Source organism: Glandiceps talaboti, chromosome 12 (assembly GCF_964340395.1).
Source record: "Glandiceps talaboti chromosome 12, keGlaTala1.1, whole genome shotgun sequence".
Classification (NCBI taxonomy): Eukaryota; Metazoa; Hemichordata; class Enteropneusta; family Spengelidae; genus Glandiceps; species Glandiceps talaboti.
Genome location: NC_135560.1, coordinates 2,084,060 through 2,101,628, shown reverse-complemented (window position 1 = coordinate 2,101,628; position 17,569 = coordinate 2,084,060). Strand labels below are relative to the sequence as shown.

The window sequence follows — 17,569 nt, the reverse complement described above, 5'->3', positions numbered from 1 at the left end:
TACTAATACATCGTGTACATCATTTGTGTACTAATACATGGTGTACATCATTTGTGTACTAATACATAGTGTACATCATTTGTGTACTAATACATGGTGTACATCATTTGTGTACTAATACATGGTGTACATCATTTGTGTACTAATACATAGTGTACATCATTTGTGTACTAATACATGGTGTACATTATTTGTGTACTAATACATGGTGTACATCATGTGTGTACTAATACATAGTGTACATCATTTGTGTACTAATACATGGTGTACATTATTTGTGTACTAATACATGTTGTACATCATTTGTGTACTAATACATGGTGTGCATCATTTGTGTACTAATACATGGTGTACATTATTTGTGTACTAATACATGGTGTACATCATTTGTGTACTAATACATGGTGTACATTATTTGTGTACTAATACATGGTGTACATCATTTGTGTACTAATACATGGTGTACATCATTTGTGTACTAATACATGGTGTACATCATTTGTGTACTAATACATGGTGTACATCATTTGTGTACTAATACATAGTGTACATCATTTGTATACTAATACATGGTGTACATGATGTACTAATACATAGTGTACATCATGTGTGTACTAATACATAGTGTACATCATGTGTGTACTAATACATGGTGTACATCATGTGTGTACTAATACATGGTGTACATCATTTGTGTACTAATACATGGTGTACATTATTTGTGTACTAATACATGGTGTACATCATTTGTGTACTAATACATAGTGTACATTATTTTTGTACAAATACATAGTGTACATCATGTGTGTACTAATACATAGTGTACATCATTTGTGTACTAATACATAATGTACATCATTTGTATACTAATACATGGTGTACATCATTTGTGTACTAATACATAGTGTACATTATTTGTGTACTAATACATAGTGTACATCATTTGTGTACTAATACATGGTGTACATTATTTGTGTACTAATACATGGTGTACATCATTTGTGTACTAATACATGGTGTACATTATTTGTGTACTAATACATGGTGTACATCATTTGTTTACTAATACATAGTGTACATTATTTTTGTACAAATACAGTATACATTATTTGTCTTTTAAAAAACAAAAGGTTTATTATTTTCATCTCCAAAAAGTACACGACATGGCTGATGAAATTGTCAGTGTTTCTTGTTTTTTTTGTCAAGTACGTGTTCATATCTTGATTTACTTCTGTACCACAGCATAAATGGTATTCCAATTGATGGTAAAGTCATTATTGCAAATGCTCCCCAGTCCATCTGGAATGTAAAAAAACAATGAAAAGTTATGAAAAATCCAACATTACTATTCTCAGAACTACTGAAGGGGCTAACCATTTATCAATAACTATGTAGTATTTTGTAGTGAGGGCTACATGTAGTATTTTGTAGTGAGGGCTACATGTAGTATTTTGTAGTGAGGGCTACATGTAGTATTTTGTATTGAGGGCTACATGTAGTATTTTGTAGTGAGGGCTACATGTAGTATTTTGTAGTGAGGGCTACATGTAGTATTTTGTATTGAGGGCTACATGTAGTATTTTGTTTATTGAGGGCTACATGCTCCTATCTACAGTTAAAATGGTTTCATACACTTCACATCACATTCCTACTTTCTCTATAGTCCTACCCTAAAAGTTATTGTTATAAAATAATATTAATCTCTCTGCATCTGCACAGTCTTCTCTCTCTCTTTTAATTGTTAATATATACTTACATAGTGTGGTGAAAATTTTCTGTCAAAATCTCTGAGCGCCATGATACCTCCTTCACCTGGTGCGCTAGTATATCCAACCTAGGTAGAAGAAATGAAAACTGGTGAGATAGGTATGGTATTTTAATTTACTTCCACATTTCACTATATATAGAACAACACACTCATCCTATAAATGTGATATATTAAGACTGTCCTACCACAATTTAATATACATTTTGTATATTCTATTGAACTAAGTTACATTGTACAGATGCTTTTTACATGGTTTACACAGATATCACAGATATATACATCACAATTTTTCAGCTGTATGAAAAGAGTAACCTTCAATATTTGTTATACAGTCAGTAATAAGGTTGGCTACTTTGTACAACTACTCACCTGGGGCTGTAAACCCTCTTGAGGAGTATATGTGATTGTTGCTGATGTGAAGTTGAAGAATCCAGCTGTAAGAGGGCGTACTATAAGTGTGTGTGACATGTTGCTACCAGGTGCAATACGGTCCCAGCTTACCACGAATTTACCACTGACAGTCTGGAAGTCGGCTGTTGGAAATGTATCGTCTTTGAGTTCAACATTGAGAGCAGCACTGGAAATAAGGAGATATATGATAATTAAAACATCTTGAAGATATAACACTTTTCTTGATTGCTAGCCTAACACCATGATGTAAAGTTGCTTAGCAACAGTCATGAACATAGAGAAATAAAATCTGTACTGGCAAAAATATGTAAATATACTACACTGCACTAAAACTTCAGATAACTTCAAACTTTTATCACACTTTTGTATTATGCACATTATACGAGTATCATGTGATTATGACACTAATCTTTCTCTATCAGTCTCTCACACAATATTTGAAATTGGCATCTCAAATACTGTGTTAGTAATAGTTACTATCAAGGTATCTCAAATACTGTGTTAGTAATAGTTACTATCAAGGTATCTCAAATACTGTGTTAGTAATAGTTACTATCAAGGTATCTCAAATACTGTGTTAGTAATAGTTACTATCAAGGTATCTCACATACTGTGTTAGTAATAGTTACTATCAAGGTATCTCAAATACTGTGTTAGTAATAGTTACTATCAAGGTATCTCAAATACTGTGTTAGTAATAGTTACTATCAAGGTATCTCAAATACTGTGTTAGTAATAGTTACTATCAAGGTATCTCACATACTGTGTTAGTAATAGTTACTATCAAGGTATCTCACATACTGTGTTAGTAATAGTTACTATCAAGGTATCTCAAATACTGTGTTAGTAATAGTTACTATCAAGGTATCTCACATACTGTGTTAGTAATAGTTACTATCAAGGTATCTCAAATACTGTGTTAGTAATAGTTACCGTACTATCAAGGTATCTCACATACTGTGTTAGTAATAGTTTCTATCAAGGTATCTCAAATACTGTGTTAGTAATAGTTACCATCAAGGTATCTCACATACTATGTTAGTAATAGTTACTATCAAGGTATCTCAAATACTGTGTTAGTAATAGTTACTATCAAGGTATCTCACATACTATGTTAGTAATAGTTACTATCAAGGTATCTCACATACTATGCTAGTAATAGTTACTATCAAGGTATTTCAAATACTGTGTTAGTAATAGTTACTATCAAGGTATCTCACATACTATGTTAGTAATAGTTACTATCAAGGTATCTCAAATACTATGTTAGTAATAGTTACTATCAAGGTATCTCACATACTATGTTAGTAATAGTTACTATCAAGGTATTTCAAATACTGTGTTAGTAATAGTTACTATCAAGGTATCTCACATACTGTGTTAGTAATAGTTACTATCAAGGTATCTCAAATACTGTGTTAGTAATAGTTACCGTACTATCAAGGTATCTCACATACTGTGTTAGTAATAGTTTCTATCAAGGTATCTCAAATACTGTGTAATAGTTTCTATCAAGGTATCTCAAATACTGTGTTAGTAATAGTTACTATCAAGGTATCTCAAATACTGTGTTAGTAATAGTTACCATCAAGGTATCTCACATACTATGTTAGTAATAGTTACTATCAAGGTATCTCAAATACTGTGTTGGTAATAGTTACTATCAAGGTATCTCACATACTATGTTAGTAATAGTTACTATCAAGGTATCTCACATACTATGCTAGTAATAGTTACTATCAAGGTATTTCAAATACTGTGTTAGTAATAGTTACTATCAAGGTATCTCACATACTATGTTAGTAATAGTTACTATCAAGGTATCTCACATACTATGTTAGTAATAGTTACTATCAAGGTATTTCAAATACTGTGTTAGTAATAGTTACTATCAAGGTATCTCACATACTATGTTAGTAATAGTTACTATCAAGGTATTTCAAATACTATGTTAGTAATAGTTACTATCAAGGTATCTCAAATACTGTGTTAGTAATAGTTACTATCAAGGTATCTCACATACTATGTTAGTAATAGTTACTATCAAGGTATTTCAAATACTGTGTTAGTAATAGTTACTATCAAGGTATCTCACATACTGTGTTAGTAATAGTTACTATCAAGGTATTTCAAATACTATGTTAGTAATAGTTACTATCAAGGTATCTCAAATACTATGTTAGTAATAGTTACTATCAAGGTATCTCACATACTATGTTAGTAATAGTTACTATCAAGGTATTTCAAATACTGTGTTAGTAATAGTTACTATCAAGGTATCTCACATACTATGTTAGTTATAGAAGTGAAAACTAACCTTGATCCAACATTATATATATTGTAAGCTACTGTCAAGTCTTTCCCTTCTACAAGCCATTGATTCAGTATGTTTTTGGATGCTAAAAGTCTGGCACCAGTGTCCTCTGAGTACCCTACTCCTGCCAGCAACAATAGACTAATAATTACTGTAAACCGCACCTGAAAGAATAAAACAAAAAATCAGTATCCATATGCTCTAAAAATCAAGACTTTTGGTGGTCTGAGATTGTACTTGTTAAAAAGGGGAAGATGGTCAAACTAGCTTTTCATACCTCAAAACTATCTAATAGTTTTTTTAGGAAATACCAAGGAACTCGGGTAAATTTACTCATGAACACTAATAAAAATAAACTGTTTATAATAGCATAAGCCCCATCTTTGAGAGACTTTAATGATGTAATCAGTCACCAGTCTGGGCTTAGTAGCCTGCCCTTTGGCAAATGGCTGATCTGTCGGTCTACATCTTTGAGATATAGCAGTATGACACATATATCTGTAATTGCCACTGCTGTGCTTTGTGTAATGCAGGAATCACATCCTGATCATTCCCTCACATTGGCCTCTGATCATTCCCTCACATTGGCAGTTTATGTTGTCATTTTCTTGATATCACTACTCTGATCACGCAACAACACTTGTGAACCTAAATCAAACAGACTTAGACATGTTGTGTCTGCCCGTTGGACATGGGACATGCCTACTCATGTTGTGTCTCCTTGTTGGACATGGGACATGCCTACTCTTCAAGATGATGTGATGGAATAAACCATTCAACAATAAAGGATGGGTCAGGTGCTGTTCAAGCATCTCTCAGTTATGGCTTCGGACATGAAAACTGCACCAACAAAATGGCAGCCATATCGGATTGTATCACGACAAAAATGGATATGCACATGTATGTCATAGGACACTGTGCTAATACAACTTTGAATGAGAGCTGTTCAAGCCTGTCTGAGTTATGGCTTTGGACATGGAAAATTCACAAACAAAATGGCTGCCAGGCAGCCATATTGGATCGTATCATGACAACAATGAATATGCACATGTATGTCATAGAACACTGTCCTATTACCAACTTTGAATGAGATCTGTTCAGGCATGTCTGAGTTATGGTTTTGGAGAGGGAAAATTCGCAAACAAAATGGCTGCTAGGCAGCCATATTGGATCTTATCATGAAACAAATTGACGTGCATATGTATGCCATACTATGTAGCCCCTGTACCAAGTTTGAAAAAAAATTAGTCCAGGCATCTCCAAGAAATGGCTCCGGACGGACAGAACTCAATCCATAAGTCCCCGTCCCAGACTTCGTCCAGCGGGGACTAATAAAGAAATTAAAATATGGCTTGAAGGCCTACATTTTGTACTCATGGAAAACAAGTGTTATCCAGCCTGTAGCTTTAATACTGGAAACTCCATTAATATTTTAGAATAATTTGCATGCTCTGAAGACATGTACATGTAATTCTGGTAAAGTCATGATTTTCCCATACATCGTAGTTTAGATTTTTGATCGGCATTAGGTATAATTTCATTTTTCAGAAAAAGTTTATGATGGTGTAATTTTGGATATATTTGTTTTCCTGGCAACTCAGTGAACAATTTTCTATTGTTGAAGTATACAAATATGTTACCATCATTCCATTTAAGAAGGGATAACAATTATCCGTCTGACATCTATTATTCCTTTTACAATCTTAGGCTGAATTAACCCCCACCCCATTATAACTGGCAACCCCACCATCACTACCACCATATTGTAATATTGTCTTGCCATTGTCTAATCTGTACTGTACACGCATTGGTACACCGAGTCGTAGTACAAACACTACTAGTTCCTGAAACATCTTCAAAGCGCACTATACTGTCATCAAAACTGTAAAATGACTTAGACAATTAACGTTTGAAACAGAGGGAACACCGATGAGCTATTACACGGAAGTCAACATTTATTGAACAATGATGACACGTATTACTTTTAGGGACTATGTTCATTGCCTTCCACAATTCGTCTTTATTACTGCCTAATTACGATTTATTTAGGAAATGTAAAACGCCCTGATTGTCAAGTAGGTATTTCACATCACCAAAATGATATATCATTTCGTCAGATCACAGAATGCAGGTGACTTTTTGATGAAATTTAAAGGTTCGCTGTGTATTGAACTTACCATGGCTGAACGCTTGAGGTCAAAGAGGGACATGCGAATGCTCTCATGCGATTGGTTACCTTACTCACATGACTACCACCTGACTTTACTCACGCCCTCTGTTGACAAGCTTGAACATTCTGTGTTGTAATTTGTGTACAATGATGACACGTATTACTTTTAGGGACTGTGTAGGGAATGATTGTGTACCTAATTAGACTACATTTGTCCACAGTTCCTGATTTGTCGTGTGATTTTATGGCTTTAATTTAAAAATCAAGAATGACTATAGTTTGTGTTTGATCTTGTAGTTCTGTAGTAGGAAGAGGATCTCACTCCCTAAGGGACAAATAAACAACAACTCTATTACACAACTACCAGTGGGTATTGTATCGTAAAAAAAGTGTAATTTAACAAATTTACTGTTAATCATAACAGTAACAATGCAAGTAATTCTCTAAAAACTGAATAAAGAAATTGTAAACAACTCTCAAAATTTTACATACAGCATGATGATTCGTCATAATTTAAAAAAAATGTGTTGTGTATTTTATTTTGCCGTATCCCACTTTCAATAACCTTTCAATATAATAGACTGGACAATACTCATCATCTACTAAACTAGCCTGGATTCAATGTGTCTTGCCAATCAAAGGCCAGTGTAAAAAATCAAATCTGCTTGGATTCCGGCTACTACTAAACCCAAATCAAATCTGCATGTATTCCGGGCTACTACTAAACACGATGGGCAATATATCCTCATGCGGGCTTCGGATTTTTTCCCCCAAAATTAACGACATTTCAATATTTCGATCATGTAACAATACACATTAATTTTGAGTCTATTCCAAATTATGTAATATCTTATACAGTGGTTACTTGGCTCTGATGATGCGTACAAACAAAGTTTACGACCATTGGAGTGGGCTGAGCTATCATTGGGCTAGCTGCAATAATTGTAGCGTCTTGTTGCGGTTTTGTGGTTTTGTCATCAAAAGTCTGACAGTTTTGAAATGTTTTACTTTGGGATTTTTTGGAACCAAATTAAACTTCAGGAGAAGTCATTTACAAAGTGCACATCCGCAAAATATCTTCCAGCTTTGCCACAACCACAAAAATGCACTTCCAGATAATAGTATACATGGTATAAATGTTTCAATTCTGGTATTTTATTACCATATTCAAGCATTGTAAGACTTTAAATTATGTCTATGGTTTAATATTTTATGCCTCTAAATATCCCCCTACGCTGTCTTTTTTCATTTTTTTTTTCACCCTTGGAGTTGTCTCCTTCCAATCAGTAGCAATCAAGGTGATAATTGTCTTTCTCCCAATAGAAGATGGAAGGTGTCTGGCTAAGTACCTCCCTGTATAGATTAGAGCTAATTAGAGTTCGGAGTATTATTGTAGTTGGCTATCTCTTATGCATCACATATGATCTCCACTGTAGTGTAGGTGACAGAAGGGGTGGCTAAAATAATGCTTGAGTTTCATTTGGCGGGGCCTTTTAATTTTTTTAAGAAGAGATAGTGAGAGGAACTACACCATTTGTTTAACCGTATATTGTGTACATTTCCTAACTGTAGCTATGCAGACAAATTGCAAGAGACAGTATCAAGAAGACTGAATGCGATCTATCTAAACTCGACCTGGTTTGTTTTTACATCCTGTCAGGCATTGTGAAAAGATAAATCGACCTACCTACCCAATGTGATGGGTTAGGTTACCCATTGACCAGCATTTTTTTATTATGATATGTAATTGCGTATGCTAAAATATATATTATGTAAATTGTATGCAAATTTATGTGAATTGGCACCTTTCTAAATTTTAAATGCATGATTGCACCAAGACAAAGTGCTGCCCCCCCCCCCCGGCAATTTGGTCAGGCTACGGCCCTGGTAGGTAGGTGTCTTGTCTCCGGGGGCTACTCCGGCCCTTATTTGAGTATACGTATATGTACGCCCTTTGGGGGTTCGTTTCTAGCCCTTTTAGTCAGGTGGCTTAACACCAGTTTTGAGGATTATTGTTACACGCCGGATAAAAGCACCAAATTTGGCACGAATGTTCTTTAGGACCTACTGATTGATTTTAGATTGGGAGCCCTCTTCAATATTTGCATAAATTTGCATAAATCAATAAAATTCAAAATGGCCGCCACAACACTTTAAAATCTCATATTTCTGGAAAAAAGTATACTTATTGGAGACATAATAACCCTAATTTTGGCACAAGTGTTCCCCAGTACCTATTCATTGATTGTAGTTGAAAAATGATCTTGAATTTGAACGTAAAGGTTTGATAAATCAATACGATTCAAACATGGCCATTATCATTCTTGAAAACTCGTATGTCTGCTAAAAAGCATACTTGCAGCACTTCTTGAAGACAATTTTTTTGTCAATATATAAATCTTATTCCTGCAACAATCAGAATCATACTTTGAACAAATATGATTACAATAATTCACATTTAGATCTGCAATAACTTGTTTTCGAATCAATATATCGTCCCTTATAGGATGCAAATCATCATTATTACTCACACCCTGAAGAATACATGTATATATGTGCAGTAGTCAAATATGTGCATTGCCAAGCAAATAGAAATGTCGTCTGTGTTGCCTCGTTTATAGCAAACCCTTTATGAATATTGTTATACCCCCCCCCCCCCCTTTATATAGGATCTGGCTGGATGGGGGGTTATTACTTAAGTTCAGTCCAGGCATCAGTCCTTTCTTTGGTGCAAAGTCAATTCTTCAGAAATTGCACACATTCAATAATAGTTGGATGATGAAGTAGGGTTCTTGAAGGCAATATGGTTGGCAGATAATTTTATTTGTACATTTGAGCATCTGGAACACCTTCAGCCTTGTCTACAAATTTCTTCATATTACACTTAGTCACTGCAATGGAGGATGTCATCATAGTTACTCATGGAACATTGGAACAACTTTCATGAAGGAATTTTTTTTTATATCCTGTAGATGGTACTGTGACAGAGAATTTGCTATCAAATTCATTAATTTGACTTAGTTAAAAAGTTGAGAAGGCTTTAAAAGTTCCTTGAAAAACGGTCAAGAGATGCAATTAAGCTTTATGGTCCAGGTTTTTAATAAATAGATCTTTACAGAAAAGTAGGGGTGCTATCATAAATCTATAAAAGTTTCATTTATATACTGATGTCAATTTTATTGTAATTGCTCTATCATTTTTCTGACCTTTTCTTTTCATCAAATTCAAAAGCAATAATCTAGCCAATAATGAGACTAACCAAGGAGTTAAGGTACATTTGTTGCAATAGATAGAGAACATGGCCTCTTAAAATGTTTAGCCTTGAGGAAAGAATTTTCTAGACATTCTGGCAAGAAGCTGGCAGCTTATCTATGTGCAATTGAATCAAATTTTCTTCTTACTATCACTAGCTTTTCTAAGATAACATCAAATCAGTGAGCCCTTTTAAATGCATTTCTATTATTTATTTATTTTTTTTGGGGGGGGGGTGAGAATGATTTTTCCAACCATACTATTAGTGTGCACTTAATCCTGCTAATATATAGCTTATATGTATGAAATAATAATATTGTTTATCACATTACTATTTCTTTTATATGCCAAGTTTTTAAAATATGTAGATTAATGGCTGCCACAATTTTCAGCCTTTTCTGTTTAGTTCATCAACAAACACTATGAACTCACAAACGTTCTCCCTAGATAATGTAAAAATCATATATTACATGTGATTGAATAGTGAAATAAAAGGCTGTTTTCAACATATAAATCTGATACCTGTCATTCACAAATATACTATATACATGTACTAACATTTATTTTGCTGAACTATCATTCCTACAACAAAAATGTACATTTCTTAAAGATGTTACATAGGCTAGGTGTGTGTTTTGTCACCCTTGTACCTCAAGTCTAGTGTATATCAGGAAAGTTAGTTAATGAGGGAGGGGTTATGTTACAAAACATACCAATAGAAGAATAAGGGCTTATGAAAGTATCTTTGATCGATGAGACAGAGAAGTTTTGCCAATAGCACACCTGTATATGTTACACTACCATAAACAATACAGGTAGTTGCTAAACTGACCAGGTATTGATTAAATAGTACAAGAAATGATGAAAATAATGAAATTTGGTAATATTAGTGCAACGTTTATAATTGTGAATGATAGGTAACATATTTGTATAAACAAAATGACACTTTATTTCATTAAGTTATGCAAAATATTTCATGACCAGAAATGACAGTTTTCAAGGGTGACAGCAAACATTTTTGATTTTACTGAATGTATGTAATCATTTAGAGCTCTCCTGAGCCAAAATCAAGAAGTAGGTCCTAAGGACCACTCATGCCCAATCTATTTCAATAAAAAGTTCTGCAAAGTATGCTATATCTCAGAAAAATGGGATTTTAAAGAATGACAGCCACCATGTTGAATTTCTTGATTTATGCAAATGTCTGCAAATATTTACAAGGGCTCTCACTCTAAATACTATAAGTAGGTCCCCAGGATCACTCATACCCAACTTGGTGCTTTTATTTCATTAAAAAGGCAAAGTATGCTATATCTCAGAAATATGGGATTTTTAAGAATGATGGCTGCCATGTTGAATTTCATTGATTTATGCAAATGTCTGCAAATATTCACAAGGGCTCCCATTCTAAATGTAATATGTAGGTCCTCAGGATCACTCGTACCCAATTTGGTGCTTTTATTTCAACAAAAAGATCTGCAAAGTATGCTACATTGTATATCGCAGAACAATGGAATTTTTAAGAATGATGGCTGCCATGTTGAATTTCATTGATTTATGTAAATTTTTGCAAATATTCACAAGGGCTCCCATTCTAAATGCAGTAAGTAGGTCCTCAGGATCACTCGTACCCAATTTGGTGCTTTTATTTCAACACACAGTTCTGCAAAGTACATGCTATATCTCAGCAAATAAGATTGATTGTGAATAATGGTGGCCATTTTGAATTTCATTAATTTTATTCAAACGTATGCAAATATTCAGGAGGGCTGCACTCCTACATTCAATAAGTAAGTCCTCCAGACCACTCATACCCAATTTGGTGGTTCTATTTCATCACAAAGTTCTGCAAAGTGGGATTGTTTGTGAGTGATGGCGGCCATTTTGAATTTTATTGATTTATGCAAATTTATGCAAATATTCACAAGGGCTCCCAATCTAAATTCAATAAGTAGGTCCTAAGGAACATTCATGCCAAATTTGGTGCTTTTATCCGGCGTGTAACAAAAAAGTTGCTAAGCCACCTGACTATTTCGTTTATAATGGGGTCCGGTCTGTTTTTTTCGAGCTGAAGAATCTAAAACAGGGTCCACTTTGCATTTTCGATTTTGCTCGCTCTATCTAAAATTTAAAAGTGTGGTCCATTGTCCTTTACCAAATCATAACTGCCCCAAAATGTTGCTTCCTATAAGGAAAATGCATTTTGTCTATTCTTTAAGAACTTGTAATGGTCTAAAATGGGGTATTGGTTTTTGGTCAAAATGGGTCTAAAATGGGGTCTGAGGTTTCCAGCACTAGCCACACACTCCTACAAGAGCTGGCCTGATATGATACCACCCCGGGCACAGGGAGCTCAGGCTCAGTTAGTTTTGTTTACAAATACAAACAAACAAGTAAATAAACAAACCAACAAAACGCAAACAATCAAAAACAATCATACAAACAAGTAAACAAACAAATAAACAAAACAAGTAAACAAACAAACAAGTAAACAAACAAACAAAATAAACCGACAAATGAGTAGATACATATATGAGTAAACGACAACAAACCAACGAACAAACAAACACTGCCCCCCCCCCCCCCCCGAAATGGTCACATATGGAAATAACCCACTCCATATGTGACCATTTTTTTTTTTTTTTGGGGGGGGGGGGGCAGTGTTTGTTTGTTCGTTGGTTTGTTGTCGTTTACTCATGTATGTATCTACTCATTTGTCGGTTTATTTTGTTTGTTTGTTTACTTGTTGTTTGTTTGTTTGGTTGTTTACTTTTTTGTTTGTTTGTTTGTTTGTTTACTTGTTTATTTGTTTGTATGTTTGTTTTTACTTGTTTGTGTTTTGTTTGTTTGTTTGTTTGCTTACTTGTTTGTTTGTTTGTTTGTATTTGTAAACAAAACTAACTGAGCCTGAGCTCCCTGTGCCCCGGGTCATGGCCTACAATATTTAGCAACAATATTGAAAATGTTAGTGATTTTGGAGAGTATTTCGGGTTCAAGTTGATCTTCGAATTCTATTGCCGATTCGAACCTTGATGAAACTAGAAGCTCAACAATTGTTACAAGTCGTTTAATCACGTATTATATTTTTTCATTTTCACACCCGACATTCACGTGGTACAATTTGATGAACCATAGAGGGCGTACATCTAAACCAACTTTGTACTAACCCGGAAGTTCAAATGCATTGTTGGAAGTAGTTCGTCTGATGCAAGACACGCACACGACAAGTCAACTCTCTCGAACACTGGGCTACATCACAAGCAGCCGGACGACTGAAAGTCCAATATTCATTGATAGATCCGTGTTTACAGCGGTATTTAAGTTCATAAAAACAACATGGATGGAGATAAATCAGGCACTTCAGTCGGTAAGATTTCATTCACATATGGTATCGTCTCTGGGCTTCGACTGGCTAGTTTCACGAGTGTGGTGCATGGTGGCTAGATTACACTTTCAATTTTTCGACTGGGAAATCTGTTCTCTGACCACATTCTTGAAGGCGTATTGCGGTATTGTTGCAGCATGTCCTTCTTTGGTTTGATATGTGGAGATTGCAACAAGGAGACATATTATAAAAAAAGCCTATAAGTGCTATTATTATGATTTTTTTTTTCCCAATTTTATTTTATTTGTACCTTTAACAAATCCCCAGGGTTTTGTTACGTGTAATCAATAAATAAAAATATAGCTACTAACAGTGCAGTATAGGATTTTTATGGAACGAGTAACAGTTCTATCGTATGAATGAATGATGTATTGCAGGGAAACAATATCGTGAATTCAGAATATGCTAATTTCTAGCCTGTCACTGTCAGCCATACAAACTGCGGTGAGGAAAGAATATTTGCTTTGAACTGGGAAGGTACCTAGGATGATTAATAAAACATTATAATGGTTAGTGTAGTGTCTGTTCTCACCATTGGATGTTCCGATGTTATTGTGTTGTATTGACCACACCCCCTCCCCATCATTGAAATATTTATCCTTGTTTTGTCGACACAATATACTCAACTTAAATGTAAAATGCATTTTGGGTCTTTAACTATTCCTTGTTATTTATGAAATTTCAGAATTTGAAATACATAAAGGTAATTTGAATACTTTGTCAAGATATTTGCACTTCTGCAGACTGTACTGTATGTTGCATTTACAATATATCGTATGTGTGCTAGATGGGATGGTGCATGTCGAGTTGGTAGACATCAGACTGTATGTTACAATATATCGTATGTGCGCTAGATGGGATGGTACATGTCGAGTTGGTAGACATCAGACTGTATGTTACAATATATCGTATGTGCGCTAGATGGGATGGTACATGTCGAGTTGGTAGACATCAGACTGTATGTTACAATATATCGTATGTGTGCTAGATGGGATGGTACATATAGAGTCGGTAGACATCAGACTGTATGTTACAATATATCGTATGTGCGCTAGATGGGATGGTACATGTAGAGTCGGTAGACATCAGACTGTATGTTACAATATATCGTATGTGCGCTAGATGGGATGGTACATGTAGAGTCGGTAGACATCAGACTGTATGTTACAACATATCGTATGTGTGCTAGATGGGATGGTACATGTAGAGTCGGTAGGTATCAGACTATGTTACAACATATCGTATGTGTGCTAGATGGGATAGTACATATAGAGTCGGTAGACATCAGACTGTATGTTACAATCGTATGTGTGCTAGATGGGATGGTACATATAGAGTCGGTAGACATCAGACTGGGTAACATGGTTGTTAGTGTGTTCGTCTAATGACAGTGTCTTGGGTTTGAGTCCTGGCTCTTCACAACTTTCCTCCTTTTCATTATAACGCACAAGCAGTTCAAAGTATTTTCAGTATTAACCTTTTGATGTCTTGGTGAAATTCTGACCACTAGGTGGCGGTATGATCAGCTTTTGTAGATTGTGTTAGGTGATTCCCCCACAGTCCCCCCCCCCCCCCTGATAGATTGCAAGGATGGTGGCTAATTTGCATATAAATATACATATAAATAACATGGTAATTTGCATATTTGTTGCATAGTAATCAGCATGTAATATGCATGTCTTCAACACTAGTAGCATATACTCTCAGTCTGACATGTTTATTTTAACACATATACGCATGGACATTGGAATCAGCCATTTTTCTTCATGTGAAATTATGATTTAAAACTACAATGTGTGTAAGACACACTGTCAGTAATAACTGATGCAAACTGACAGTGTTACTGTAATTTATACCAACTGGCACTGCTTGTCATATTGTGTACCATAACACAGTGTACTTTATTTGTTAACCAGATGACAGTATTGTTCTGTATGTGTCAGAAACCAAAGGAAATGATGATACTGGAGATGGTACAGAAGCTAAGCCATTTAAAACCGTGTTACAGGTAGTTACATCAATATTCCTCAAAGAAAGTATCCAAAAAACATTAGAATGTTCAATGTTTGGGAGAACCATCAGTGAATATTACAATCTTTGAAATTGAATACTGAAAACAGATTGAATGTAGTAATGGCATGGCTTGAAATTAATGCACATTACTATTCACCAATCTTATAAGTATTTACTGAATCCAATACATATACAGGACTGAATATTATTGCACTTCTTGGGCACTAAACGTCTACAGAATTCATTGTATAAACTTGTATACATACATGTAATTCATTGAATAAACTTGTATAATACATGTAATTCATTGAATAAACTCGTATACATACTTGTAATTTGTTGAATAAACTTGTATACATACATACATGTAATTCATTGTATAAACTTGTATACATACATGTAATTCATTGAATAAACTTGCATACATAGATGTAATTCATTGAATAAACTTGTATACATACATGTAATTCATTGTATAAACTTGTATACATACATGTAATTCATTGAATAAACTTGTATACATACATGTAATTCATTGAATAAACTTGTATACATACATGTAATTCATTGTATAAACTTGTATACATACATGTAATTCATTGAATAAACTTGTATACATACATGTAATTCATTGAATAAACTTGTATACATACATGTAATTCATTGTATAAACTTGTATACATACATGTAATTCATTGAATAAACTTGTATACATACATGTAATTCATTGTATAAACTTGTATACATACATGTAATTCATTGTATAAACTTGTATACATACATGTAATTCATTGTATAAACTTGCATACATAGATGTAATTCATTGAATAAACTTGTATACATACATGTAATTCATTGTATAAACTTGTATACATACATGTAATTCATTGAATAAACTTGTATACATACATGTAATTCATTGTATAAACTTGTATACATACATGTAATTCATTGTATAAACTTGCATACATAGATGTAATTCATTGAATAAACTTGTATACATACATGTAATTCATTGTATAAACTTGTATACATACATGTAATTCATTGAATAAACTTGTATACATACATGTAATTCATTGAATAAACTTGTATACATACATGTAATTCATTGTATAAACTTGTATACATACATGTAATTCATTGAATAAACTTGTATACATACATGTAATTCATTGAATAAACTTGTATACATACATGTAATTCATTGTATAAACTTGTATACATACATGTAATTCATTGAATAAACTTGTATACATACATGTAATTCATTGTATAAACTTGTATACATACATGTAATTCATTGAATAAACTTGTATACATACATGTAATTCATTGTATAAACTTGTATACATACATGTAATTCATTGTATAAACTTGTATACATACATGTAATTCATTGAATAAACTTGTATACATACATGTAATTCATGGAATAAACTTGTATACATACATGTAATTCATTGAATAAACTCGTATACATACTTGTAATTCATTGAATAAACTTGTATACATACATGTAATTTGTTGAATAAACTTGTATACATACATGTAATTCATTGTATAAACTTGTATACATACATGTAATTCATTGTATAAACTTGTATACATACATGTAATTCATTGAATAAACTTGTATAAATACATGTAATTCATTGTATCACCACATTATATTGAAAAGCAGAACCACTTTCATAGACATTTCTTCTCACAAAGTGTAAATGTGATCTATCTTCAGGCAATGAAGCACTATGGCAAAGAACCCTTTCCAAAGATAAGTGTTGACAGCAAGAAGGAAGGAGAGGTGTGTATGGCAGTCTGTTTATTTTTTTACACCTATACCTTTACTTAGTATATTGTAATATTTCTTTAGTCTCTTTAGTTCAACGAACCTTTCATTGGAAAATTAGTCATATCCCACTGTTATTGATATTATTTGCAGCAATGGGAAGACCTGTCTCTTGCTCAAAGAAAGAAGATATACAAAATCTGGGCTAGAGATCAACGGAAGACAGCAGAAAGAGAGAAGAAGGAGGTAGACTCATATTATTAATGTACTGCCACAGCCATTATCTTTTACATGAACTTGACTTGAAGAGGGTTAACTTTGCAGTGTTACAATTAAAGATATATAGATGATGATTGTACATGTATGCTAACATATAACATTTCAAGAATGCTAGGCTCAGTGTCTCATTGTTTTAAAGATTTAAAGAAGACACTATCAGATACACCTGGTTAATATTTGCTATGTGT

At 33.7% G+C, this 17,569-nt stretch overlaps 2 protein-coding genes across 2 annotated transcripts in view; one reads left to right on the top strand and one right to left on the bottom strand.

Moving 5' to 3' along the window:
• Positions 1-1,134: 1,134 nt before the first annotated feature.
• Positions 1,135-6,725, bottom strand: LOC144443486 (translocon-associated protein subunit beta-like). Its single transcript, XM_078132974.1, has 5 exons — positions 6,671-6,725; positions 4,497-4,657; positions 2,138-2,345; positions 1,757-1,834; positions 1,135-1,299 (listed from the first exon to the last, which is right to left on the bottom strand). The coding sequence occupies exons 1-5, from the start codon at positions 6,701-6,703 to the stop codon at positions 1,180-1,182; spliced, it is 600 nt and encodes a 199-aa protein (XP_077989100.1). The 5' UTR covers positions 6,704-6,725; the 3' UTR covers positions 1,135-1,179.
• A 6,391-nt stretch (positions 6,726-13,116) lies between these two features.
• The window catches only part of LOC144442898 (asparagine--tRNA ligase, cytoplasmic-like), a 39,459-nt gene continuing 35,006 nt past the window's right edge, over positions 13,117-17,569 (top strand). Inside the window, exons 1-4 of the mRNA XM_078132272.1 lie at positions 13,117-13,282; positions 15,217-15,308; positions 17,052-17,117; positions 17,256-17,348. Coding sequence (XP_077988398.1) covers positions 13,252-13,282; positions 15,217-15,308; positions 17,052-17,117; positions 17,256-17,348 — 282 coding nt within the window. The 5' untranslated portion in view covers positions 13,117-13,251. The remainder of the gene's footprint in view (positions 13,283-15,216; positions 15,309-17,051; positions 17,118-17,255; positions 17,349-17,569) is intronic.